The 26,260-nt window shown below is 42.3% G+C and overlaps 3 protein-coding genes across 7 annotated transcripts; 1 reads left to right on the top strand and 2 right to left on the bottom strand.

The window, feature by feature from the left end:
- Positions 1–344: 344 nt before the first annotated feature.
- LOC136753688 (uncharacterized) lies at positions 345–8,756 on the bottom strand. 2 transcript variants are annotated; one of them, XM_066709998.1, is made up of 6 exons: positions 8,273–8,756; positions 5,236–5,508; positions 4,774–5,037; positions 3,207–3,323; positions 2,292–2,412; positions 1,056–1,140 (listed from the first exon to the last, which is right to left on the bottom strand). In XM_066709998.1, exons 1-6 carry the CDS (start codon positions 8,310–8,312, stop codon positions 1,107–1,109), a joined length of 849 nt encoding a protein of 282 aa, XP_066566095.1. In that variant the 5' UTR covers positions 8,313–8,756; the 3' UTR covers positions 1,056–1,106. The 2 variants fall into 2 exon arrangements, with proteins under 2 accessions (XP_066566094.1, XP_066566095.1); XM_066709997.1 differs by lacking the exon at positions 2,292–2,412 and having other exon boundaries at positions 345–1,140.
- A 168-nt stretch (positions 8,757–8,924) lies between these two features.
- Positions 8,925–15,285, bottom strand: LOC136753687 (leucine-rich repeat-containing protein 23). The gene is made up of 8 exons (XM_066709996.1): positions 15,203–15,285; positions 13,912–14,086; positions 13,590–13,699; positions 13,113–13,375; positions 12,739–12,869; positions 12,457–12,593; positions 10,474–10,678; positions 8,925–9,275 (listed from the first exon to the last, which is right to left on the bottom strand). The coding sequence occupies exons 2-8, from the start codon at positions 14,059–14,061 to the stop codon at positions 9,234–9,236; spliced, it is 1,038 nt and encodes a 345-aa protein (XP_066566093.1). The 5' UTR covers positions 14,062–14,086; positions 15,203–15,285; the 3' UTR covers positions 8,925–9,233.
- Positions 15,286–15,394: 109 nt separating this feature from the next.
- usp21 (ubiquitin specific peptidase 21) lies at positions 15,395–24,986 on the top strand. Of its 4 annotated transcripts, none has more exons than XM_066709995.1 (13): positions 15,395–15,872; positions 16,380–16,593; positions 18,163–18,222; positions 18,622–18,739; positions 19,405–19,516; positions 20,304–20,426; positions 20,957–21,021; positions 21,716–21,819; positions 22,296–22,382; positions 22,853–22,931; positions 23,276–23,383; positions 23,566–23,680; positions 24,074–24,986. In XM_066709995.1, exons 2-13 carry the CDS (start codon positions 16,438–16,440, stop codon positions 24,192–24,194), a joined length of 1,248 nt encoding a protein of 415 aa, XP_066566092.1. In that variant the 5' UTR covers positions 15,395–15,872; positions 16,380–16,437; the 3' UTR covers positions 24,195–24,986. The 4 variants fall into 4 exon arrangements, with proteins under 4 accessions (XP_066566092.1, XP_066566090.1, XP_066566091.1 ...); XM_066709993.1 differs by having other exon boundaries at positions 20,900–21,021; XM_066709994.1 differs by having other exon boundaries at positions 20,253–20,426.
- The last annotated feature ends 1,274 nt before the right edge of the window (positions 24,987–26,260 follow it).

Here is a 26,260-nt window from a genome sequence, read left to right as displayed (position 1 = left end):
ATTTATCCTTACATTTTCAAAGAATGGGATTTGCGGATTACATGTGTAAACAGATTTACACTTAGTTTACGTAAGGAGGACGTACGACAGGCTGGCGACGTAAGTTACTAATGAACAGTTTAGCTCTGGAGAAATTGTCAAATCCCGCTGTTGTTTTACCAGAAAATGTCCTGTCTGTCTTTTGTGCGTCTGAGACTTCATTTGTACTGTATCTGTCATTTTCATTTCCCAAATAGTATCTCCTGATAATAGTGAGACTATAAAAAGTAACAAAACATAGTGACACTGTTTGGTAAAGTGATTGTGTTTGTTCGTTGATAAAAACACCACCACCGACACACGTATAAAACACAGCACATCCACGCACAATTTCATGTGCACGTCTTTATTACAAATAACCAATGACATGTCACAAGTACAGCATTGCGTGTGTGCGGTCAGTGTGTAAACAGCACATGTCAACGGACGAGGCGCAGTGAGGCTGTTCACACACTGGAACAGCGGACATGGTTTTCCGGTGGGTTTTCTCTAGGTGGGGAAATCCCATCTCCTTTTTCCAGGAGGAAGGTGTATCCTGACTGCTAATCCAACAGACACAAAGCATTGCAGAGGCAGCAGAGACAACTCTGCAGTTAGGAGCAGCGAGCAGCACCCATTTCAAGGTGTGTCTACGAAGCCTACAGGTTTTTGTTCTGCACACATGTATATCTGTATTTATACATTTATCTTGCTGGGCTGGTCAGGATGATAACCCTCAGAGGCGCAGAGCCTGCCCAGAGAGCTGCCTTGGCCTTATGTAGCAATCCACGAATTTCTACCTCACGCCACAAGTCAGGGTTCCTACTGGAAATCCACTTCATTGCCCATGTAGATGTTACACACTTTCCCTGTTGCTTGTGCCCAGAAATTCGCTGTTCACGTAATCTTGCTCGCTGTCACTGTCTCCCACCTGTCTAGACACATTGGGGATGGTCATCATCTCTGTGTCAATGTAGTTGTCTTCCTCAACCTCCTCGGGAACAAAGTTGACATTACAGTAGTCAGGGGCGGCCTGCCAGCTGCCAGGCTGTGACTGGTTGACGTAGTCGGGCTCAGAGTCCGAGTCCTCATTCTGCCGGCTTGCGTATGTGGTCAGCTGCACTGCCGGGACAAATTGTGGGAGAGAGAGAGTTTATTTCCTTTGCTTCCAGATTTTACCTGCCGCCTTTGAGCCAAGAATGATTAATTGATATCTAGGGGTTTTGGTGTGTATAATCGGCCACAGAGCAATCACAGTGGCTTCCCAATGGAGATGTGTGGGTTGTGAGTTGTTAAAAAGTTTGGAAGCCAGGTGCCATTGTTGGCATGGTCACTTCTAGGCCTAGACTAAATGAAAATATTGAGCTCCCTGCGAATTACAAGTTACAGAATTGAACCCTATCATGTTTTGATTTATCAGCAGCCAAAAGTGCATTCAATAAGGTTTGGAGGTAGTTGATAAGGGTGTATAGGCTGACCATTGTTACTGGGCACTTTACCTTTGTACACTTTATCTTCAGCGACACTGATGTGCATATGGCCAGTGTAGCTCAAAGACACCAAGCACATTTTAATAAGTGATGTAGTGGATTGTAGTGTAAGATCTATGGGCTCAAATTAGCACCATAAGTATCGCATTCAAAAAAAAAAAATCGCATTAAAAAAATATATATTGTAAAAAAAAACTTGAGAAAAAATTGATGTTGAGATCAAAATTTATAGAATTGTAAACAAAAAAAGGATCGAAAGCAAAAAAAAAAAAAAAATCGAGAGCAAACCTCGCCTGCAGTCCCTGTCTTTGCTTGCGATGCTGCAATGTTTGCTTTTGCCGCCAGTTTCTTTGCTTTCGATTTATTTATTTTCGTTACGAGTTTTGGCGCTGTTTTGTCGTGAGGGCGGGATTTACAGGGAGGCGTGAATCCTGGCTCACCATTGGTCCAGCAGGTTTGAGTGACGGCTCTTCCTGACCCAATCAGTGAGCAGGTGGGCTGGTCTGACAGTCACTGCGACACATCTGACGTCACACTGACTGACCCATAGACTGAGCGGTGCCGCTACATGGCCTCGGAATTTAATTATAAACAAAGCGTGCTTTTAATAAAAGTTGTGGACAATCGCTTTCTACATATTACATGTGTTTATTTCATACAGCCTTTATTCGCATCTTTAGCAATGGCGCCAGTAATTTTGTAGGTGACTGTGCATATATATATATATATAGTGTGTATGTGTGCATGTATGTATGTATGTATGTATGTATGTGCGTTTCTTACCTAAACATAAACTGGCACATCACATGCTCTGAATACGATGCCCCTCCATTTGCCTCTTGCTGAAGGCTGTGATCTCCATCAGTCTGGCGCTGTGTTATCTGAGCAGCTGAATGAAAGTGCTCTGCAGGTGACATTAATATGAACATGATATTAAACATGTCACTGTGCACGTTTCAGTGCTGTATGTTTGGGCTCAAATGGCGGTGATCCAGTGACTGTGCAGCTCTTGACTGCAGGTCTCTGCGCATACAGGGTGTTTAATGAGTCGCTGCTGTTGAAACCGAGACAGTGGATTCCCGTCCCACACAGAGATCACCAGACCAGCCCACCTGCTCACTGATTGGGTCAGGAAGAACCGTCATTCAAATCTGCTGGACCAATGGAGACCCAGGATCCACGCCTCCCTGTAAATCCCGCCCTCACGACAAAACAGCGCCAAAACTCGTAACGAAAATAAAATAATCGAAAGCAAAGAAACTGGTGGCGAAAGGCAGGGACTGCAGGCGAGTTTTGCTATCGATTGTATAAATTTTGCATTCGATTTTTTTATTTTTGATCTCAACACTTTCTCTCAAGTTTTTTTGTTTTGTATACAATATATATATTTTTTGAATGCGATATTTTTTTTTTGGAATGCGATACTTATGGCGCTAATTTGAGCCCATAAAGATGGGGAAGCACTTCAAACTACTATAGTTTTTTTACTTTACATCTGAGAAGTGGAGTATAACCAGATCTGCCACTTGAACATAATCACTGTTTTAGGCCGAGAACAGAATCTATCTTTGAGAATGAATCCCTTTTGGAGGTATTGGTGTTTCAGAAGGCAGTCTGTGGCACACAGAAGGATGCGTGGGTTGATCACACTATTGCAAGCACCCGGGAGCTTCGTCTCCTGTGCTACAGGTGTCTTACCCGGATCTCTCCTGCTCGTCGACTTCTTTTTACAGATAAGGCAGATAACCGTCCCCAGGAGAACCAGGAACACAGTGCCCCCCGCTGATCCAGCAATGATGAAATTAAAGATGGGCTCTAAAAATGAAAACACAGTTGTCTTTTTCACCCCTCTAATAACTGTGACCTAGTGTGCTAGCTCACACCGTTTTGTCTCTGACATTGGCAATGGGACAGTGTCAGGCATAATGAGTTAATGGATTTTCAATGGTTTCCTATAGGAAGAGATTGGAAGCAAAACATCAGTACCTCAATAACCGCATTTTAAACTGTAAACCTTTTCTATAGTGAGTTGTGGCAGTCTGGGACAGCAAGTGGCTTCCTTGAGTGCCATCAAAACAAACAACTGGAAGAGATTATTGGATCAGCAAAGCTTTTCACAAGCCTTTCTCTTCTTTGTAACGTACTATAAGTTCTCGGAGTAAATGACAACAGCTGTAACACTGTTAAGGTGTGTCCTGGTCAGATGTCACATTGATTACTCTGATCGTGTTCCTTTCATTGAACGGGATGTGCGTTCTGTGCTTTTACAGTTTACTCAGAATCGCGTATTTGCTGTATTTGTCATTAAGATGCTGCACACTTCCTGTCAGTGAGGAAGTTGCTTAATTTACCAAATAACCCAATGTCTTAGAAACAAAATGACAAAACCGCTTCTCGGTTCTGTGGGACATTAATTATATCTCATTAGTTTGCATTCCTTACAGGGTTCATTGTGTGCCTGAGCCGGTTATGGTGACGTTGCTCGCCTAGACTTTGAAGAGAGAGCGGACACCTGTGTCAGGGGGCCTGTCTTTTGGTCTTTTGAGGTGTGCTTTTCAAATCCAAGCATGATGTGACCACACACCCTGCACATCGCTAATACTGTCCTGTTCTGTGAGTCTGCAAAGTCCTGACTTCACCAGAGTAGGAGCTGTATGTGCATATGATGAGATAGTAGGAGGCGTGAGCTTCAAGTGCAGCATAGCATGAGAAATGGACTTCGAAGCTAACTCTCTTGGTTAACATTTGTGGTTTGGTGTAACGTGATGTGAATCGCATTTGGAATCTGTCTGTCTTTCGTGTGCTGAAAGAAGGGCGCACAGTGGCAATTGGAGCGGACTCCTTTAGAATGCAAGGGATTGTGGGAAGGGACCAACACGAAGGAGGAGCTGAGTTATGGAGCTATAACAAGGGCGTAGAAAGAGACGGAGACAGAAAGATCAGGAAGATCCACTGTACATCTTTAAATATCCTTGCTACCCCTCTTTTGTAACAGTCTCTCTTGTCTTTTGGTCCTCAGGTTACGACTCTTATAGAGAACCTGGTTAATGTCTTTAACAGGAATATATGTTTACTTTTTAAATGTAAGATGCTTTATGACTGATGGTTTGAAAAAGCAGCCCTGTAGTCATGGTACGACACCTTGAAAAGGCGACCAGCTGGCCGGACACTTCAACCTTCTTGGGACCTGACTGACCCCCTGCTTCAGATCTAACCCTCCAGCGTGATTAGATTCGAGTCATTTCTGGCCTAGTTGGTTTCTTACCTCTCTCTGTGAAAGTACGATCAAACAGGGTTATATTATAGAGGCAGCTGTAATTCCCATGGTGGGAATAGTTGGCAGAAGGAAAGAAAAAAGTGGAGCTGGTGTCTTTTAGTATTTGGATTTCACTGATTCCATTGGGATGGACTAGTTTTAAGCAGTAGTTGCCATCTGGGTGCTGTGGATCCTTAGAGTATCTGATGTTGAAGCTGTAGCCCCATGTCACTTCTGTATCAGTGGCATTGTTGAGGGGCTTCTGAAGGTCCACTGTGAAAGAAAGCAAATACCAATTCACTGTGTCATTGCAGCACTCTCAGACGGCAGGGATCAGCTGCAGGTTCGCCCTGATCAAACATTGAGCATAAGCAGGGAACTGGGCAAACCGTGAGGAACAGCCCACACTACTTTGGCTGTGACTCTACACAAGAAATACCTGAAGAAAATAAATTGAATTGCTCAACTCACCCACAGTGATATTAATACAGTTGCTTTTATCAGTCCATCCCACTTTCTGACAGTAGTAGCAACCTTGCTGTGACTTTCTAATATCCCACTGATTCAAATTTGCACTGGTTTGTGTGTGTTCAACTATTGTATTGCACACAATGTTAAAACAAAGCTCGGTGACATTGCGCTTTTTGTCCTTGGACTGTTCAGTACAGCTGAAATTGACGTGTTCTCCAGGATTCAAGGCGGATGGGCTTGAATATAAGTATAGTTCAGCACTGACACAAGCATCTGTCAAGAGAAAGAAACAAAGAAAGAGGAGTTTAAAGGAAACTCCCGTCAATCTTGTCCTGCTGGGCCAGCGGTGGCTTAACCTTTGTAGTTATCAGCCTGCAATGGGAACCAGCATCAAGTTGTACATCGAGATCAGCCTGATTAACATGTCACCTTTAAATGAATCCCCAAGGTGAACAGTGACACACAATGTTCAGGGAGGGCCTTCCGAGCACCAAATCACCCTAATAAAGTGGGGGCAGCAGTCAGGGCTCTGGACTCTGAGGACTGTGGGTTCAATCCCTGGTGGGGGATGGTACTATAGAGCAAGGTACTTTCGCTTGATCCAAAAAAAAAGCCCAGCTCTGTTAATGGGAAATTATATATAAATATAATATGATATATCGTAACACTTGTAAGTTACCCTAGATAAAAGCATCTCCTAAGAAATATAATAATTTCTGCTTAAAACTAAAACCACAGCTCCTGTTAAACTGTGAAGGTGTGGCTCTGGTTCTTGTCATCAGACTGCATTTGTTTTCACAGTACAGGATTTATAATAATCGTTCATATCTAATACAGCAGCCTAATCTCCACATTTAAACACAGCGCAGTCCAAGCAGGAAAACACAATCTACAACTTCAGTCCAAAGAAGAGTAAAACTGAGGGGTATAATTCTCTTAATGAACAGATGGTGGGCAGTTTCAGTAACAGCAGGACATATATAGCCATAGTTACATCAGTTCTATGTGTAATGAAGATAGAACAAGCACAGTTTTTGTTTTTTCTTTTCTTTGTGGAAAGTTAAAGTGTTATAGGTGCAAATGGTTTGAGCAGCAATAATGGAAAGCACACAGACAGGCATGCATCGTACAACAGAGGAAATACCACAAACAGAGATTAAACAAGTTCCACTGTATGTTGCTTTGCACAACTCAAAGGGTGCTCTGCTAGTTTACCACAGTGTGAATCTATGTGTAGCTCAGCGGCAGTGCGTTTCAGAGCAGACTTTGCCATGAGCAGTGAATGCAAGGACGGCGAGTCTCTAAAGAATAACGCTACTGATGCTCTTCTGCAAAAAGACTTGTCCTTCCTCTAAATACCCCAGATCCACCAATGCTGCTTCTCTTGTACAAAGAAAAAGGGAACAATCTTAGTAGTTCAACCACAAGCAAACAACTGTGTGAAAATAAATAGTGAAAGAATTGGTTGTCACAAATAAAGAGCTTTTTATTTTTGTTCTGTCTCTCACATTTAGCTGTGATCTGTCAGAAACCCTTTTTGGGAGGGTTTTGTTTTACTTTTAGTTTTTAAAATTGTATTGTAAATTGTCTCAGTAAACCACCAGCTAGCTGTAGTAAGAGCCCAGTAAGTTTAATAAGTAAGTTTACCAGCCCAATTGTCTCCTTAACTTTGTTTTAATATGTAATCTGTAAGTCGCCCTGGATAATAAATGCTAATAAATACATTCATACATACATACATAAATACATAATAATATATGGTAGCTTTCTGTAAAAGACATTCACAGAAACCAAGCTGGTGCAAATATGGAAGTTATTCATCTGTATGGCAGTGAATAAAATATATATGTATTTGTTTTGTTTTGTTTTTAAAAGGTGTGAGAAAAAAATAGCAAATTACAGAAGGTGTCAGAAATGAAGGAGAAAAATGCATGAGTGGCAATGGGTAAAAAACAGAGAAATAAGAGAGGATGAAGGCAGGCCAATAGCAGGGATCAGTTGATCAGCAAACACATTAAATAATATCACAGTAATTCCTTTGAATGCAGACTCATTGTAAATGCCTGTGGAAGGCAGGGAAATGCCACTAATACAGTACATGAATAAATAAATACATTAAAACGTATATGAGAGACACACAAGTCAGTGAAGCAGTTGTGTGTGGCGAAATCATGACCTTTGCTTGGCTCATATCTGTACATGGCTGAGCTAGGGAGAGTCACAGGTCTGATTTATATATTTATTTCTTCACGAAAAACCCAATATAGCTTTAAAACTGCACATAATTATGTTATTATTATTATTATACTTACACTTATACTTACAACATAAGTGTAAAACAAAGTGAAAAAATACAGTTAAGTAAAAGGCATCAATCATTATAAATTCAATTAAACTAAATATAGCAATTCAAAATACATTTTACAAATTCCAATTTACAATTTAAACAAGCAGTAAGTAAGTGTTGTAAGTCGCCCTGGATAAGGGCGTCTGCCAAGAAATAAAAAAAATAAAAAAATAAAAAATATAAATAAATAAATAAATAAATAAATAATAATAATAATAATAATAATAATAATAATAATAATAATATTATTATTATTATTATTATTATTATTATTATTATTATTATTATTAATAATAATAATAAAGTGAGGTCCTACATCCTGGATGGTAAAAGCTAAGTGCTGTCAAGATGTAGGTCACAGTCAAGGGCTACGGGAAAGGGAGCAAGGAGGAAAACAAAATCGAAAACACAAGAAGCATAATAAAACTGAGAAGTGCTATCTAGCAGGGATAAAATAATATAATTGTTCCACCCAAAACCGGAGCACTTATTTTATTATTATTATTTTTATTCTTTCGAAAAGGAAAAGGGAAAGAAAAAAAAGTGCAGGAGTATAGACAGCAGGAAAAAATGGAAGGAAAGGGGAAGGATGAACGAAGGAGAGAGACATGGTGGAGGGGAGAGAGAGGAGCACAGAGACGTGCACAGATCGAGCGCTCGGTACAGGCACAGGCCCGCAGGCAGCCTCACCGGTCAGCAGCAGGAGCAGCAAGTGCAGCATGGCTCTCATCCCCGAGACAGGAAGGCAGTGTGCCGTCTGATAAGCAGCTCCCAGACGCGACTGGCCTGCGCGGGACCAGCAGCCGCAACTGTCTGCGTGAGCGTGCTGACGGGAGTTCCTCTTCTCAGGTTTGACAGGGTGCCAGCCATCCCTTGCAAAAGCATCCGGCCTCTTGCTTTGAATATACGCGATTCACAGCCCAGTAACAAGGCCATTTCACACTCACACACACACACACACAAAACAGTGTATTTGTGAGCTGAAAATGGAAATGTATTCCTACTTGTGGTTTTTGGTGGGGTTGTTTCTGTTTTTGCTAAGTGCTTTGAGATATTTTATTTTGTATATAGGATGCTGTATGAGTTTGAAACAGGCCAGCTCCATAAAAACGTAACCTGCCGGGTTGTGATATATGGATAAATTAATTAAGTACAAGAAAGCAAGAAAGAACACACAGAAATTCAATCTTGTCTTTAAACACAAACATCCATTCACTAAACTATGCCCTGAAATAAAATGACAAAAACAACACAGACCTGGGTCCCAGCTGCACACAGTGTTAAGGTTAGTGGAAGTGCCAAAAAGGTATAATTAAACCATTTAATTGATTTAGTAACGCATTATATTTTATTGGCTACTAAAGAAACATGGAGCAATGAATGGCACAATGCACACAGCTGGCTCTGCTTCATATGTACAACAGGTATACATTTCAGGAAGGGCAGCAGATAATTTTCCCCAAACAGCAAGAAATAATTCTAGGAATAAGAATAGGAAACAGAGCACATACACATCCCATATTGGGAAAACAACGACACCCCAGCCACATGTTCTGACCTCGTTCTCGTCCTCGCCCATTTTCTTGATTTAACCCAGGTTAAAAGGATAAGGTGTTAAAATTAGTGCAGCAGGAGGTTTGACCAAAGGAACTCAATAATCATCTTGTTCTGTAACGTCTTCGTCTCCAAATTCCTAAAAGGAGAAAAAGGGGAAAAAATTATAGATAATAAATATTAGTAATTATATCAACCTGTATTTAGCAATATATCTATATAAACTAAAAATAATTAGAAATCGGTATGAACTCACTTCATCAGGTACACCAGGGGGTCCCAATCCTGGTGCTTGTTGTCACCCTACTCTACTGGTTTGTGTTCCTACTGAGCTCTCAATTACTTAACTGAACATTAATTAAGTTACAGTCATCTTAGATTTGACTTTTTAAATTGTGTAATAAAATATTTGGTTCTTTAATAAGTTCTTTATACAATTATATACTTAACTTAAAACCCCTACTGTTTAAAATAATTAAAAGTCTCTGATTTGTAGATTAAAGTCCACAAAAACACATTTGGTTATACATCTCCATACATACTTTTTCTGTCTACTATACAATAGACTATATAAATAGGCCTATAGGTCTCTGATTAGTGTCTCGGACAATCTACTTTTTCCTTGGATTAACATTGAGCTATAGCATGAAAAGCAACATGTGAAGCGACTTCCTCTTCTGTGTGAAAAGAGCGTGTGCAATTCACAGCTCCCTACATCAATTCCTATGCTGCATTCGAGGAAAATTAAAAAAGCATTCTGGAGGGTGATTTTAAACGATTTTAGGATTGTAAACTCGTGCCATTCAGTCACACCTCTTCCGGACGAGTCAAAGGTGTACTGTAATTATATACCATAATACAAATAATAACCTTAACAACAAAAACACTAATTATAGCAATCATAGTAATATCGTTATGATGATGAGGATGATGATGATGATTATTACATTTGAATAAACTCATTCTAATCTACACCTTTGTTGCGTCTCGGCTGAAGGTCACAACATCAAAGTCACAGGAATACAGCCTCTGAAAGAACTGCAAGTTTCCATTCCTAAAGCAGTTCCCCATTCTCCCTCCTGAATGGACATGATTCAGAAAACCAGGGAATTGTATTCAGTCGGTCAGTTGACCCTGAGAGGTAAGTAAAGGCACTGTTTAATTCAAGATGCTATATTGACTGGAATATATGAACCCGTTGAAGCTGTTTGTTCCAGTGCAAAGAATTGAGCTAAACTTCCAAGTGGTTTAGGAAATTGCGTTAAGGGGAGGGGGAGGGCTAGATGTTCTGCTGGGCTGGGGGGGCTTCCCGGGAGGAGGATTGTGGCCTGACTGACCTGCTGACGCTCGGCCACTTCGCTCCGCTCCTCACTGGTCACTGCCTCCTTGTCCAGTCTCTCCAGCAGAGGGAGCCGCGCCAGGATGCGCAGGCGGTAGTCCTCGCTCTCCGCCAGCGGGTTTTCGGAGAGGACTAGGGCTCGCAGCGTCGCCGCCACCGGGGCCAAGGAGTGGAGCTCCTGCTGGGCGACCACCAGATTACCCCTGAGAGAGAGAGAGAGAGAGAGAGAAAGGGAGAGAGGAGGAAGAGGAGGGATTTTGTTATGGGAGGAGTAAGTGAGTGAGAAAAAAAGTGAAGGAGAGTAAGGGAGAGAGAGAAAATGGAGTGAGTGAGTGAGGAGGGGAGGGGAAAGAGAGACCTAGTTTTCACAGTGTGTTCTGCTTGGTAGCATTTTGTTTCTCTCAAGATGACATGAGAAAGACTAGATGACATGGTTCCCTGATTGTGTGAGAATACACATCCTTATTGCCCAAGCATGTAATCTCTGAATCTACTATTATTACTGAGAAAGCTGAGATCTGTAAGGTTTTTAATCAGCACTTCAAATCTGCAGGTTCCTTATTTGAAAGAAATAGTGGCAGCGCAGATCCTGTTCTGTCAGTTGACTGCCTTCCTGACTTGGTGATGCGTACCGGCCCTATGGATGAGTGTTCGATGTCAAGTGTATATGAAAATGATAATAGACAGGGCGTCTCCTTTCGACAGTTCTCAGACACTAAGGTTAATGCCTTCCTGCCACAAATCAATAGGGGCTGATAACCTGAATCCTTAATTAAGAGTGCAGCTCCTCTTATTGCGGATGTAATAACTCATATGTTCAATTTAACTTTAGTAACAGGGATCATACCCAAAGTGTGGAAGGCAGCGCTAGTGCTACCCCTTCACAAAGGAGGTGACACTAGTAATTTAGGTAATTACCAACCTATTTCTAGGCTCTCGTCTTGCAAACGTACTAGAGTCTTTGGTAAACAAGCAATTACGTTATTTCCTGTGTGATAAAGACATTCTGAGAATGAATCAATCAGGGTTCAGGCCTAAACATACAACAGCTACAATGCTTGTTGTGAATGACATTGGAAACTCATGGGATGATGAAAGTTGTGCTGCCATGTTTGTGGAGCTTTCAAAAGCTTTTGATACTGTTGACCATGCCATTTTGCTAAATAAGTTCTCTACAATAGGTTTGGGATCTGATGTGTGTCTGTGGTTCAGTAATTATCTCCACGACAGAACCCAAGCCATCTGACTATCTTGAGCTACAAAAGGGGTTCCGCAAGGCACTATAGTAGTCCGTTATTGTTGATCACTTATATAAATAACATCAATGATGATATGATAAACTCTAAAACTAATTTATATGCTGATGATACTGTCTTGTATTCCATCATACCTACTATTGGCCAAGCATTTTAAAATTTGAAATCTGATTTTGATGTATTACAGAAAACACTCTCTGATCTAAAGCTGTTGTTTAATGAACTAACAGTGCCACCGTGTGTGATTGTCTTGTTCGAATGCACAACTTTATTAGGGGTTATGATAGTTGTTCAGTTGCCAATTACATTACTATTCTCCAAACGGCCATCAGTGGTGTGGCTGGCTGTGGCAGGGAGGGGGTTAATTGTCCCTCCCTGCCTGCTCATGGACTGCAGGTGGTTGGGGTGATTGATCATTTAAGGTCAATCAACCCCAGCCACCTGCTATATAAGGAGGCCTCAGCCGGCCATTAGGGAGTTTTTGTTTGTTTTGTATATAATTTTGGTTGGCCCTTGTGCCGGTTTACTTTGTTTATTTAATAAAAGTCGTGTTTTTTTCGTTACCCGCGGTCTCACTGAGACTCCATTTCTGGCCACCCCACCACACTGGCCTGACATCCCATTTGACAAAGCGATCTCTTGTGTTTCCCCGTGCGTCTCCTGATAGGCTCTTCAGCCTGGCTGATGATGACGGGGAACGGGACCTGCAGAGCCGACAGCCCTACCTGACATTGAGGTACTGCAGGGATGTCATGCCCTCGCCGAAGCCCTGTAGAGACTCGATGCGATTGTCTCTGAGGTGCAGGGTGGTCAGCTTCCCCAGCCGGTCCAGCCCCTCCAGACGCTTGATCAGGTTCTGGGCCTGTGGGAGAGAGAGTGCATGGAGTACTGGGAATACCTCAAACAGACTTCGATCACCTACACCTTCTTTGGATTTGTTTTTGTTTTTTAATTCTAGTCTTTTCAATTCCACCCCCACCCCACTCCACCCTCTACTGAAGACGCACCAAGTACAGCCGACGCAGGTGTGGCAGGTAAATGCCATCGGTGGTCTCCAGGCGGTTCCCTCTGAGCTCCAGGGTCACCAGGTTAGTCAGACGGCCGTAGTCCAGGCCGGAGATCACCTGGATCCCGTTGCCTGGAAGAGTGGAAGGCTCATGTTGGAGTGACGTGTTGGTCAGTCACTATAGGTGCTGGATTAAATCTAAACTTTGACCTCCTCCCCACTAACCGCCAACTACATACCTGTACTGTACAATTTAGTATATACATAAACCAAGAACTGAGTGCAGGTAACTATTAAACTTAAACCTAATTCAGTTCAACGGGTAGTTGAATAAGCCTCCGTAACATAGCGCTCAGTTGGAGCGTCTGCACTGACCAGTCAGATTGAGGCTCTCCAGGCTGGGCCCTCCCAGTCCCTCCGTTTCCGTGATCCGATTGGACGCCAGATTCAGCCACTGCAGGTACTCCATCTGGTCCAGGGGTTGGCCTTTGAACCCCGCCAGCAGGTTGCCGTCCGCCTTCAGCCACAGCAGGTGAGAGAGGGAGACCAGAGGCGAGAGGTCGCGCAGGTTGTTGGCGGAGACGTCCAAGAAACGTAGGTGGACAAAGGTGCACAGTAAGTTGAGGTCTGTTAATCCCCTAGATAGACAAAGATTGAGGGACAGAAGAATATATTAAAGTTTTCAATCCATTTAGATTCCAGAAGGCCGACTAAGATCGTTATGGAATTAATGTTTATTTTAATGGCTTGTGTGCTTGTACTTGATGTTTGTTTTGAACATGAAGAGGACACGATGGGAGTGTTATGACCCACCACAGGTCAGGGGATTAACTGCTGCTGCTGAAAACTCACTTTTCCTTGAGGTCCAGTTTGATGAACGCATGTGTCAGCCCATGGCCAGTGCGACACAGCAGGGAAAGGTTCTCAGAGATCATTTCCGAAGTCAGGGGAAGGTTCTCCACCTGAGGGAGAGAGAAGATGCCCGATCACACCAGACTAACATAATTATCTTGGGTTTATATAGCACCTCTCTCCTGGAGGTATCCTGATGTGTTTTACAAGGAAGATGGGGACTGACTTCATCCATTGCTTTGAATAATCATCTCTAATTGGCATGATGTGTGTCTTTGTGTGTAGGATTGCAGGCCAGGTTTGACACGCAAATATCAGTCACCTTCTCTTCCACTTCGGTCTCAGCCGCTTCCTCTCCTTGCCCCTCCTCTTCCTCTTTCTCCTCTTCCTCTCCCTCAGAGTCCAAGGCGGATGTGGTGATGGCAAACTCCTCCACCTCGCCCTCCATCCCTTCTTCCTCTGGGTCTGACATCACTTTGTCTCCTTGCCCTCTTTGGCTATTGAAGACATTCAGGAACAGAGGAATGACAATCACAACTAAACAAAATCAGGCCATATAAATCTGATACTGTATTGCAGTGGAGAAAGAGAAGTTTCATTGTAGCCCATTGCACTACATCAATAGTTTACCTACTGCTATGCTTACAGCCGTCCAAACCCCAACCCTAGGATAAACACAACTTTCAAGCTAGGCCCTCACAAATCCAGACTCAATTCAGTCAAGACAGTAGAAAAAGAAGGAACCACAACCTTTTGTATTGAATCATTTTTAAATGTTTTGATTTCTTATTTGTGATGCTTGTCTTGCAGGGCACACTTGAAAATTAGACATTGGCTTCAATGTAGCTTTCCCTGTTTAAATAAAGTATTAATAAATAATACAAAAATAAAAAAGTTGGGGACTGGGGACTCTTACCCTGTCTATCCCAGACCAAAATGTAAACTGCATTTTAAGACTTTAATTTTGGTGCATAATATTGCCAAATTACTCAAAATAATGCCCTCTGAACAAATTAACATAACCCTTAGACTTCATTTTTATCTTTACTTAACTTGAGAAAGTTTTAATTTTTGATTTTCCTTTTTTTTTATTGTGATTAAAAAAAAAAAACCATATATCTCTATGTCAGTTAATTATTATATCGAATTATAATTGACCTTTGTCTGATTTGGAAGATACACACATGAGGGGGGATGAAATGGCTCCTATCAGAATGACCCCCCACTGCAGCAAGACGAGCTGAAAGTGTGTTTTCTTAAGTTTTTCACGGAGGACATTATTTTATATTAGGTAGGTGTGATGGTTGAAAGGTTGAGTAACACAGTCTGAACTTTTTCTTCTTGCTTTTCAAGATTTCCTTTCGTACATCGCGACGTGTGTGCTAACGTCTTGTTATTCATGTGAGCAGGTGTATGAAAGGATTAGGATACTTTGTTACAGGTTTCTGTTGTGTGTTGTTTTCAGAGACGATCACACTATGTACAGCCTGATTACATGCATGAAGTCATGAGTGTTTCTGTTCACAAAAGCATACCTATATAAGTATGTATGTAGGCATGCATGAATGTGTGTATTTCTCACAGTGTGCAGTAAACAGTGATGACACGCTTACCTGTCTCGTCTCCGGATTCAATGTGTCGGTGAAGACGGTTTACTCTCGGCGTCAAGGAGACGACCACTGTTTGGGGTTTGGATTGACAGGAGAAGTAACCAATGGTGTGGGCGGACAGGGAGAAGGGGCGGGCTTTCTTGTTAAAGAGACAGACGCCGATATTGACCCATGCTGCCGCCATGCGGGACTGAGGAGGACGGCGGTGTCACTGCGGCGCCGCGGAGAAGGGCAAGACATGCCAGCAGTTTAGTGCGACACGTTACTGTACATAACGGGAGGTTGAGCCGCACAGCGTGCACTTTTAAATTGTGCACAACATGATTACAGTTAGGTAATTACCTGAATTTGCCGACTGTGTCCCTCTGTGTGAGGGAGACAGAGGTGTGACTAAATATAGAAAGAAAGAGAGTGGGAGGACGAGATTAGAAAAGATTAAGACAATAATCTTCTAAATTCACAACAGAGAGAGAGAGAGAACAGACACTGCCTGTATAGACATAACACTCCTCACCAATTTACTGCCTGTGGCTCTAGTGCTGCCTTGGACACCTAAACTGAGGAGAACAAAACCATCTGTAGCAGCAAGGGATATAACCATTGTTAAAACACTGGGGTTGTGGGCGATGGGATTAAACTTCAAATCTTCTAATCTGTTTTCTCAACATATTAGGTAAGTACAATGCTGTGTTTGTATTTGTTTGTTAATATGATTTTTATTATTCATTATTATTGAATTGATTTACAATGTTACATTATAATAATCTTACTCATGGTTTATCATTTTAATATTGTTTAAGACAGTTGAAACTTCTAACACTGTTGTTTTTGTTAGTGTAAATATTCATATTAATACAAATACTAAAGTAGGCTATGGAAGCATAAGAAAATCAAATACTTAAATTGATTTGAGATATTTAAGACCCAGCTAATTCAATTAATTAATTAGTGTCAGTGACTTCAGGTGGAATAAAGGCTGTTACATATTTACCATAGTGAAGTTGTCTAAGAGTAAGAGGCTGGGCTTTCTGAACTGCACATACATGCACATACACTGTGAATGTTAGTTTGTACAGGTGGTTTGAAATTTGAATATGTGGATGTAACAGAATTTGATGTATGTGAAAGAATAGTTTGTTTGTTGGAAAAAAAAAGTTAGTTCTTTGTATGTTTGTGACAGTATCATCGCTGTCTGAGGACCCCCCCAGTTACCCATTGTCGAGGGGACAGGGAGGGGGATGCCAGGAGCTGCTGCCACAACCATGGAGGACTCCTGCCAGGCTCTGTGTCGCTCACTGGTTACCCACAATACCTTGCAGCAGGAAGGGACGGACATTTCCCAATCTGTCTTGTACACCTCGCTAATGGGGCTACTGCTGGTTACAGAGAAAGAGGTGAGAATCAGTGCTGCCCCAGATAGCACCCCCCACCCCGCCTTTTAGTGATTACCTTTCAATCTGTGCAAAAAAGAACCCCACTCTCACCACAATAACACGCACACACACAAACACCATCACGAGATCACCCACCCAGTGTTAATTTTGTCTTAATTTGGTTGATTTTAGTCACAGTCTCATTAGAAGATTGTTGTATAAGTCCTTGAGAACATTGAATAGTTCTAAAGGCACGTGTGTGTAAGAGACAGAGAGAGAGAGAGAGTGTGTGTGTGTGTGTGTGTGTATATAAGGGAGTCGTTCTCAGAGTTGTGCCTCGTGCCACGTTGCTTCCCATGTTGCCAATGTGACAGGGCTGCTCTGAGAAGTACAAGTTTAGCATCAAGAACCTGACCTAAGTGCTGACTAAATTAAAACTGCTAGCACCCGCTTCCACAGCACATTCGAGCACATGCTCTCACACGTGTGGATCTGTAACCTCCACCCCTCCTCACCGCTCGCCCTGCAGCACCAAATGAGTTAATAGGATGAGTTAGGATGACCTCTGAGATGTACGGACACTTAATCAGATCAGGACTCTAAGTAAGGATACTGCATATTAGCCTTCATCTTTATAGGGGTTTGCGCTTTAAAAAAAACAACTCAAAATGTGATTTCAAAAATGTTCACACAGTGTGACAAAAAATGCATTTCCTATTGAATTTAACCAATTGTTATAGCGCCCACACACATACACACACACACACACACACACACAAATACTCACTCCAAATGCAGAGGTGACTGAGGAGAAGTGTCTAAGCTACCAATCTTTTACCTCACGTCACTGCAGTCTCTTTCTCATACTGGGGGATCAATGAGGTGCTAAGCTGGGGTTTGCAATTCTCAGCAGCCTACAGACATCTGCTTAAAAAAGATGATCTGGACCACAGATGGGACTACAGTATATGGACTCAAAGTGGTCCGATGAGGGTATTCCAAAGTGATGATCGATAAGAAACAAGTCCCCATCCCTGGTACCTTTGAAACATAGAAAAGGCTGCCCACTCCAGAAAAGATTAAATTTGCCTCACGGGTCATGAGCACATGGTAACTTGTCCTTAAGAAGTTGAGTAACAATCCACCCCCCCACCACCGTCTGTCACCGATCACAGTTACCCTGGAATGTAGCTGCACCAAACCAAACCTCCCAAGGCATTTGAGAGAAATGGACTCGAAAATCGCAAATGCCTTTTGCGGTCTGAAATTTAGAAACAATCCTGTGTGTCTTAAATATAAAAAGATTCTTGAAAAAGTGATTTATTTAATTTGGGAGTGGTCACCCTGGAGTCTGGGTGTGTAGTGGACGCCCGGCTGATGTCTAAGAACTTCGAGAGGTCGTAGAACCACATCTGCGGTGAACTGGCTGAACTGAACTGGTGCTCTTTGATCCAATGAAGAATGTTATGTATCTGTCTTCCTCTATTTGAATTATGATGGATTATTTTTTTCGGTCTGTAGTACTGTTTTATGTTTTAAAAACATATGATGTTGTGTTCCTGTCATGTTTTCGCCCCTTGCCCCCCACAGAAACAAGCCAGTGTAACTCTGGGGAGCGGCCAGCTTGGGATTTGCAATGTGGGAAACACGGTGAGATTCCCTTCTTCTGATTTACACACCTGCCTAACGGAGCCAGAATGAGCCCATGCACAAAAATCCATCGATAAATGCTAACATATGTACACCGATAATGATTAAATAAATGCATGAATGAATACACAAATAAAGAGGATGTCTTGAAAATAAGGAATAGATTCTAAGCTCACAGTAGCAGTGTGCATTCCTAGAAAGGCTGCTAGTTTGAGGAGAGGTGAGTATGACGGCAACAGAGGCAAGCTCGAGGTTTCTCCCCTTCTTCCTTTGTGATTCTAACAACATGCCACGTCACGTCTCGCTCATTGGTATTAATTGTCTTCCATGTCCATACTGTCACTGTCTGCGCTGCCTGACTCACTGTCTCTGTCTGTCTGTCTGTCTGTCTGTCCACAGTGTTTCCTCAACGCCGTGCTGCAGTGTCTGTCTCACACTCTGCCTCTCAGGGATTACTGTCTGAGTGAAAAGTATCGGCAGGAAATGAGCTCCCAAAAAGACCCTGAACTCATGGATGGTACATGGCCCACAACACTCTCCCTTCTCTCATTGCCTCCCCGAGCCCCCATTATGAATCAAGTAGATACACACAGCCCCAGACATCCCCTGGTGTTTCTCCAACTCTTTTAAAGTCTACAGAGTGTTGATTTTCCTTCTTCACAACAAATCAATACTAACCCTCGCTGCTCTGTTCTTGATTAGTGTTGTTTGCAGTGTGGTGGAGCCCATCTTCATGATAAAGAGTGATGAAGTGTGTGCAGTCTATAGTTCTGTGACATCACTATCAGCAGGCACACCCCCCCCGATGTGCCTCCCCCCACAGACGCACACACACAATTTATCCCTGACTCCATACTCTGTACAGCAAGAGAGAGAGAGAACTTTTTCATGGAGAGAGGTTGGACTGTCTTTCTCATTTTCTGCTGTTTGTCTTTTAAATCTTTAAAAGCTACCTCCTGTAAAATAAATACATCATCATAATAAATAACAGCAAGGACTAAATTCATATTCTAGTGGATTAACTCAGGACTTCACATCAACAAAGGAACATCATTCGCAAACTGCTGAAAAATTCAGTCTCCCAGCTCAGACCCCTGTGGTGTCGACGGTTTATTTTGTACGCTGTATAGATTGGGTTATTATTGTAACCCTTTGCTGTTCTTCTGTCTCCTGTGTTGTCAGCCTTCTCCAGGGTTCTGTCGGACCTCTGGGCGGAAGAAGGGGCAAGCCCAGTGCACCCTGGGAGATTTTTCTCCCTGTTCAAAGAGTCAGTGCCTTGTTTCAATGGCTACAGGTAGGACCCGTGGGTATGCAATAATTCTTCAGTGTTTTACTCTTAGAAAAGTACCTAAAATATCCACTTTTAGCAGTAGAAATCACCTATTTGTATTAGATTTCTTGAAGCTGTGCCCTCATAGGATTATATACATAGAATGCAACTTAGCTTTCTTTTTTCTAGTGCACAATATTGATCAAGTGTAAGGGTATCTATATTAAATCATGTTTATTGGTCAGCATTAATAGCAATCTTTCTGTGGCAATGTAAATGCAGTGAAATCTCATGATATATGTTGCCAGAGGCTTATATAAAGCACTGAAATATATCACAAAAGAGCATTTGAAAAACCAAGCTTATCTCGTTTCTGATACGTGTTGTAGTCAAAACCACAATTTGAATTAGCGAATAACACAGATTCAACTCAGAAAATCTGGGTGTTGTAATGTGTGACTGGCACTCTGTACAAATCTGTTACAATTACACAACATTGACAAATATCAGTTTCTGTGGTCATTTACGCAAAACAACCAAAAGTCAGTTTCCTCTAAAGTGTCCCTAACTTCTGCAAATTGAAGCTAATATCCTAATTAAGGAGGAAAACGACTGTAATTTAATATTTGGTTGTGCAATACTCACGTGGTTTTGTCATGTAACTGGCCAGTGTGAGTAAGTGTGCACCTGGGCCAGTCTGATACTGCACAGATTGCTTTTTGTCTCATCACACAACAGGTATGCTTTTTTTTTCTCCCAGTCTGAAATTTCCTTATATCCCAGTTCCCTGCATTTTCCCCTCTGTGTGCAGCCAACAAGACGCCCAAGAATTCCTGCGCTTCCTGTTGGACAGACTCCACTCCGAGATCAATCGCCGGTCCCCACGCAACCCACCCAGTGCTGACCTCCCAGAGAGCAAACGCCAGCAGCTGAGGTGAGGGGAACATACCACTGACCGATCGGCCTTGTAATAACAACTGGGGCTAAGAGACTGAGCACAAAACAGAGCACATTCAGACACTCACTCGTACCTGGTGGCTCAGTCTGGCGCATGGGGCGCTGCAATACTGATGACAGGCAGAAATTCAGATGTGCTGTGCTTGGTACTTCCTTCTGCAAAACAATCCCAAAGAGACTGACAAGGGGTGTACTGTAAATCTAAATGTAAGCAAGGAAGGAGCATTAAAGAATGACAGGGGAAACGAGAAGTTCAATGACGGCGGAAACACTGCCAGCAGCAAGAGTTGGTCAACGTGGTTGCCGAGCGGTTCCGAATCTAAATACACAAGCCAGCGCTATAGTCAGCTTTACGTTCACAAGTATAGGAAGTCCAGAAGGAAGAAGCTTTTCATTATTATTATTATTTATTAATTCTTTGGTCTGTATAACTCTTGACTTTGTTCACAGAACCAGTGGCCCTAAAATAGATGCCCTGCTCATATACTCTTCCTGTCTGTCCCTCAGGGTGGAGGAGAGAGCATCTCTGATGTGGAACAGGTATCTGGAGAAGGACGACAGCAAAATCGTGGGTGAGTTGTGCGTTCATCTTCCTCATGTTTAAGCCACAGTCCCTAAAGGTGGAAGTCGAAGCACGGCGGCATCTTTAACCCGACTAGTAAGCAGCTTCAGTCTCATTGTAGAGCTGCCAGAAATGCTGCAATTATTGAATAAACATAACCAAATCTTAAACTTATTCTTAAATTACAGCTCATTACTTGTACATGGAAAACTAGCCTATTACAAGTTTACCTTTTACATTTCCAATAGGTTCTTTGCACTTTTAACATGGGTTTGCTGTGGTTTTACTATGGTTGTACATTGCTGTCCTATGGGCTTGGCATGCTGCACAGGACTATGGGAAAGCGATGCTATACATGATCATTATTTCTAAGTGGTCTTTTCTGTATTTCACTGTGTTTTTCTCGTGGTCAAGTATAGTAAAGCACGGTGAAAACATGCTGAACATATGAAACCAGTGCACAATGGTAAAACCCTTTTAAAAGATACCAAAAATCTGACAGTAAATTTACCAATATAAGCTTGCATAAAGGTGCATTCCCACTGAGCTACAGAACTGACTTCGTGCTGTTTTTTTGGGGTGAATGCTGGTGTGAAGAATTTGGGACTCTGTCTCAGTACCTCTGTCCGTCTGCATTCATTATCATTGTTTCTCTCTCTCTCTCCATGTGTCCATTCCTCCCTCTCTGTCTGTCTGTCTGTCAGATCTGTTTGCTGGGCAGCTGCGCAGTTCCCTGTGCTGCTCTACCTGTGGTCACCAGTCGACCACTTTCGATGTCTTCTGTGACCTCTCTCTGCCTATTCCCAAGGTACACCTGTCTCTCTCTGTGTTCACTCTTCCTGTGTATATCAGGGCAGGGAGAATGGGTTAAACGGCCCCTGTCTCGCCCCATCTGTCTGCCACAGCTTGCTCAGTTTTGTTCAGACCTCACAACCTCATTTGTAATGCATATTATCACTGTTTATCTTCACATTAAAATGCATATATAAAAGATCTTGTAAAAGATGCTTTGCTGATCAAGACAATAACATTGATTTGAGCTGTCTGTTCACTCAATCACTGTGATTGGCTGTGGGAATGGTGAACAGCTGATTGGTATTGATCACTATTGAGATAGTGCTCCCTATTTGCTGTGCTATTCGTCTTGGCCAAGATGCGATGCTTCATTAACACATCGATGTATTTTAATCTCGTCTTTCACACCCCGACTGGTCTCAAAGTGCCCCAGTGACTATGGGGTTGTATATTCACCCTTCGTTGATCTGCTGTCTGTTGCCGTTTTAGAGAAGTGTCTCCGGAGGGATTGTGGCTCTAAAGGACTGCTTGGATCTCTTTTCCCAAGAAGAAGACCTGGATTCAGAAAACACACCTGTACGTACAAAATGGGATATGGGGGGCTGAGAATTCACGTCTCAGTTTTCTCCCTTTGTTTTCATACCCTTGTCACTTTTGTAAGATTTCACATTTCAAAGGGTTAAACAGTAAGGTTCTGTGAATGAGGTTTTTCTTCAGCACATGTGGGTGTTCTAATGATGATGCAAACACACTGGCTTTCAAGATAGTTTGCATTAGTGGGAGGAGTGTCACTGAGGCTGGATGTTGGCGTTCAAATTTCTGACGTGTGCCACACATTGTATGTTACAAACACCTTGGCTTTAAAACCCCAATCAGCATACTGAAGAGTGGAATAAGAACAATTATTTGAAACATGTTTTCTACCAGATGGCAGATGACAGATAAAGAGATTGAATGACACGTTTATTTAGATCTCTTCCTCCTCCTCTATGTTGGTCCTTATAATTATGCGTGTTACATATTGTTCTGTCGCTTTTGCCTTCCAGATGTGTGACAGATGTGGCAAGCGGACTGAGGGCACGAAGAAACTCACCATCCAAAGATTTCCCAGGATCATTGTTCTGCGTATCCTTCCAGGGCAGAGGAGGGTGGTCTGGGATGTAGGAGAGTCAATGGGTTATAGACTGTGTAGGAGCTGTCCAAACGATAAAGTGCTAAAAAACAATCCTTGTTGCTGCAGCACTGCAGTAGTTTGGCTGATCCCTTGTAACACCATGCTAGCTTATTATTTATTTTTATTTTTAATTCTCAAGTATTAATGTTGCTTATTCCTTCACCAAGGCTTCCGACCTTGCTTTGTAGTCTGAGATGAGAACATTTGCCAGTTGCCCGTATGTGTCTGAAAGTGATTGTGTGAATAGATTGGGATTTTTTGTTTTCCGGCCCTTGACACTTGATCGCCGCTTCAGATCTCAACCGTTTTGCTACCTCTCGAGTGTCCATCTGCAAGAGCACGGTCTCCGTCTCCTTCCCCCTGAGGCAGCTGGATCTGAGCTGCTACGGAGCGGAGGGCACAGGTAGTTCTCTGTACATCTCCACACTGCGTTCTCATTCATTCTTATCAGCATAGTGTCAGCATACATAAGCTGCCATCTTGCCCATTGCCTTCTTAGAGATGCCAGGCGTTTTGACACTATTTCTGCATGTTCTTCTTTTCTCTCTCTCTCTCTCTCCCTCTCTCTCTCTCGCTCTCTCTCAGGACAAGTGCTGTACAATCTGTATGCTGTGTGCAACCACTCTGGTACTGTCAACATGGGTCACTACACAGCCCATTGCCGGGAGGACATGGGCTGGTACTGCTACAATGACTCCAGGTACTCCTGTCATGCAAAACACTTTGTCGTCTCATGCACATTGTGGTCACAACCGGCAGTAAACTGCAGACGTAATTTCTGTCATTCAGCAGTTCGTGATATTGTGAGGTCCTGATTAGAGTAACTGTCAACTAAAGGGGTCTAGACAGACAAACTCTCCCACTGCAGACAGATATTATCAAACATGTGCTGAAGAGGACAACCTTTGTGGATTTGGTGCAGTCTAACTGGTTCTGCGCACAAGTTCAAAATACTTACATTAGTTTTTTATTATTTTGTCTCCAAATTGCTCTTCCTGGTCTTCATGTGACTTTAACTAGAATCCCCTTACTTGAATAAACAAACTATGACATACTGGTTCAAAAATCATTGTCTTTATCGTCTCTTTTCCAGAGTCAGTCCAGTGACAGAGTCCCAACTGCAGTCAAACCAGGCCTATTTACTCTTCTACGAGATGGACAGCTGCGATCTCAGAAAGGCTCAGAAACCCCTTCCTGCTCAGACCTCACTGTGAAAATCTGCGCACCCTTCTGCCATACCAACGGCATGGGCCATAGAGATCGAGAGCCAGAGAGTGAGGTAGAGCAGATACAATTTCAAAGTACTTCTTGGCTATCTGAAATTGCTCTGTCAGGTGCAGATTACTTTCCATTTCCTGGGGGCTCTGATGGAGATGTGTCCTGTCATTATATTGGCAGCCAAGCATGCTTGAGAGGCAACCCTGCCGTTCCGCTGTCACCACTTACCAGTTTTCTGTGTTTACACAACCATTGCACTGGGTCGGACTAAACACGTGGAGGCAGGAATCAAGTCACCAAACTCAGGTTGATGAGAGCAATTTTCAGTTTCAAGTAAAGTCTTGGACTCAGTTTACCAGGGCTTCTCGTTGGAGCTGAGACTCTGGAGGTCCTTCAAGAAACGGCCACATGAGAGGCCTGCACTGAGAATTGGACCAGTGGGCGTGAAGGAGTGGGCCGAGTTTCTGAGTCTTCTGTCTAGTGCGTCACCTTTCTTGTGTTCGTCTGTTTCAGATGTAAGGCCGTTTGATCTTGCCGTTTTTATCAGTTGTGATGAGAGCTGGGTTGGACATTAGTGACCACTGCAGCTTGGTTAACCAGCTTGTTAGTTACTGGGAAAAAATCTAAAGGCATCTCATATCCACAGGTCTGTGATGCCAAGGACAGTTATAATTAGGCCTGAAAGAACAGGTTCTCTGGGGCCCATTCCACTGCCCCTCTTGCTTTGTCTTAATAGTCCATTAAGTTGCTCTGCCAATAGCTGAGCAGTAGAGCTTCAGAAAACTAAATCAAGCTCAATAGCACAACACCAGTTCCTAAACAATAGCTAGAACAGAACTATAATTCTCACTATCTGAGATCACAGTGACTCATTTACTTTCGTTTCCCGTCTCTGGTGTGCAGTTTACCTTAACTTATCCTACACAGTCTGTGACAGTTATATAGAATTGACATATTGGCCAGGAAAGCATTGCTCCTGGGGAAATTGCCATTGAATCTGATTCTTTCATATCTCCAGCCCTGGTACTTTTTTGAACAGAACTGCCTTGTGCACAACTGCTGAAAAGACTGATAGCATAATACTGAGATTATTGTAGAAAAAAATTATAATAGATGATTGTATCTGTGGTACTGTTTGAATAATTTATTTATTGTATCTGTGCTGCTGTTTTCTTTTGCTGTAATGACTGTAATTCCTGTTCAGGTTCATGAGAATGAGAAATAATAAGTACAAATAATAATAATAAAAATAATGTCTGACTCTTGTGCAACATGAGTAGTGGGTCTTTTTGGTTAAGTGTCCAATATTAAAATAAGACTGCATGTAGAATTGAATTGTTATGTCTAAACACAGTTTTTAAACAGGCTGATCTTAAAATTTGAAAATATCTATCAAGACCATAACCCCAGATATATTCGCACACAAAGACTTGTATAGTCAGTCGGTTAAGTTGACACCATTATTGTTTTCACATAACTGAAATCTACAATTAAGTCTCATAGACTTAATTCTTCAAAGATTGACAAACTTTGGTCTGTGACCATAGCTGCTCCTGATCTGATTACAGGCTTCATAAAGAGCTTGTGATGCTGGTCCTGGAGAGTAACCATCAATGAAGAGTACCAAGCTACTACACAAAGGTATCTCCAACTAGGCCAGCTGTATTAAGCATCGCTTCGGAGAATATCAGTATGTCATAATAACCCCTCATATTTCTGTCTGATCTCACTCAAAATGTAAATGTAAAATAACATCATAATTTGTCATGGTTTTAAATCTGTTGTTTTCAGTCCTGATGTCTCGAGCATTGTTTTTTCGAATGGCACTATATTCTATTAAGAATGATTTACTGATTGATTGATTCATCGATGAGTTGCACCATCTGGTGGACTCAGAGCAGCAAGGGGCCAGCCATGGCCCATATGGATGTAGTCACGATAGCTCATACTAGAAAGGCTCTTCCTCTATTTTTCCCAAGCCACTCTCCTTTCCCTCAATGGGCAAGACAAAGAGACTAGACCAAGGAACATGTCCTTTAAAAGGGACAGTCAGATTCTGGCT

Source organism: Amia ocellicauda, chromosome 7 (genome assembly GCF_036373705.1).
Source record: "Amia ocellicauda isolate fAmiCal2 chromosome 7, fAmiCal2.hap1, whole genome shotgun sequence".
Lineage (NCBI taxonomy): Eukaryota > Metazoa > Chordata > Actinopteri > Amiiformes > Amiidae > Amia > Amia ocellicauda.
The sequence above is the reverse complement of the archived record's forward strand: the minus strand, read 5'-3'. Positions and strand labels throughout refer to the sequence as shown.

Excerpts from the sequence above, each read along its gene's own strand:
- LOC136753688 (XM_066709997.1), bottom strand. The coding sequence starts at position 8,312 with ATGAGAGCCATGCTGCACTTGCTGCTCCTGCTGCTGACCG. Across the intron at positions 5,038-5,235 it reads CTGTATTAATATCACTGTGG|TGGACCTTCAGAAGCCCCTC; the intron begins GTGAGTTGAGCA and ends TTTCTTTCACAG. Across the intron at positions 3,324-4,773 it reads TCGTACTTTCACAGAGAGAG|AGCCCATCTTTAATTTCATC; the intron begins GTAAGAAACCAA and ends TTTCATTTTTAG.
- usp21 (XM_066709992.1), top strand. The coding sequence starts at position 16,438 with ATGCCAGGAGCTGCTGCCACAACCATGGAGGACTCCTGCCAGGCTCTG. Across the intron at positions 21,022-21,715 it reads GGACGACAGCAAAATCGTGG|ATCTGTTTGCTGGGCAGCTG; the intron begins GTGAGTTGTGCG and ends TCTGTCTGTCAG. Across the intron at positions 23,384-23,565 it reads CTACGGAGCGGAGGGCACAG|GACAAGTGCTGTACAATCTG; the intron begins GTAGTTCTCTGT and ends GCTCTCTCTCAG.
- LOC136753687 (XM_066709996.1), bottom strand. The coding sequence starts at position 14,061 with ATGTCAGACCCAGAGGAAGAAGGGATGGAGGGCGAGGTGGAGGAGTTT. Across the intron at positions 13,700-13,911 it reads AGACCGAAGTGGAAGAGAAG|GTGGAGAACCTTCCCCTGAC; the intron begins GTGACTGATATT and ends TCTCTCCCTCAG. Across the intron at positions 13,376-13,589 it reads AAACTGGACCTCAAGGAAAA|GGGATTAACAGACCTCAACT; the intron begins GTGAGTTTTCAG and ends TTGTCTATCTAG.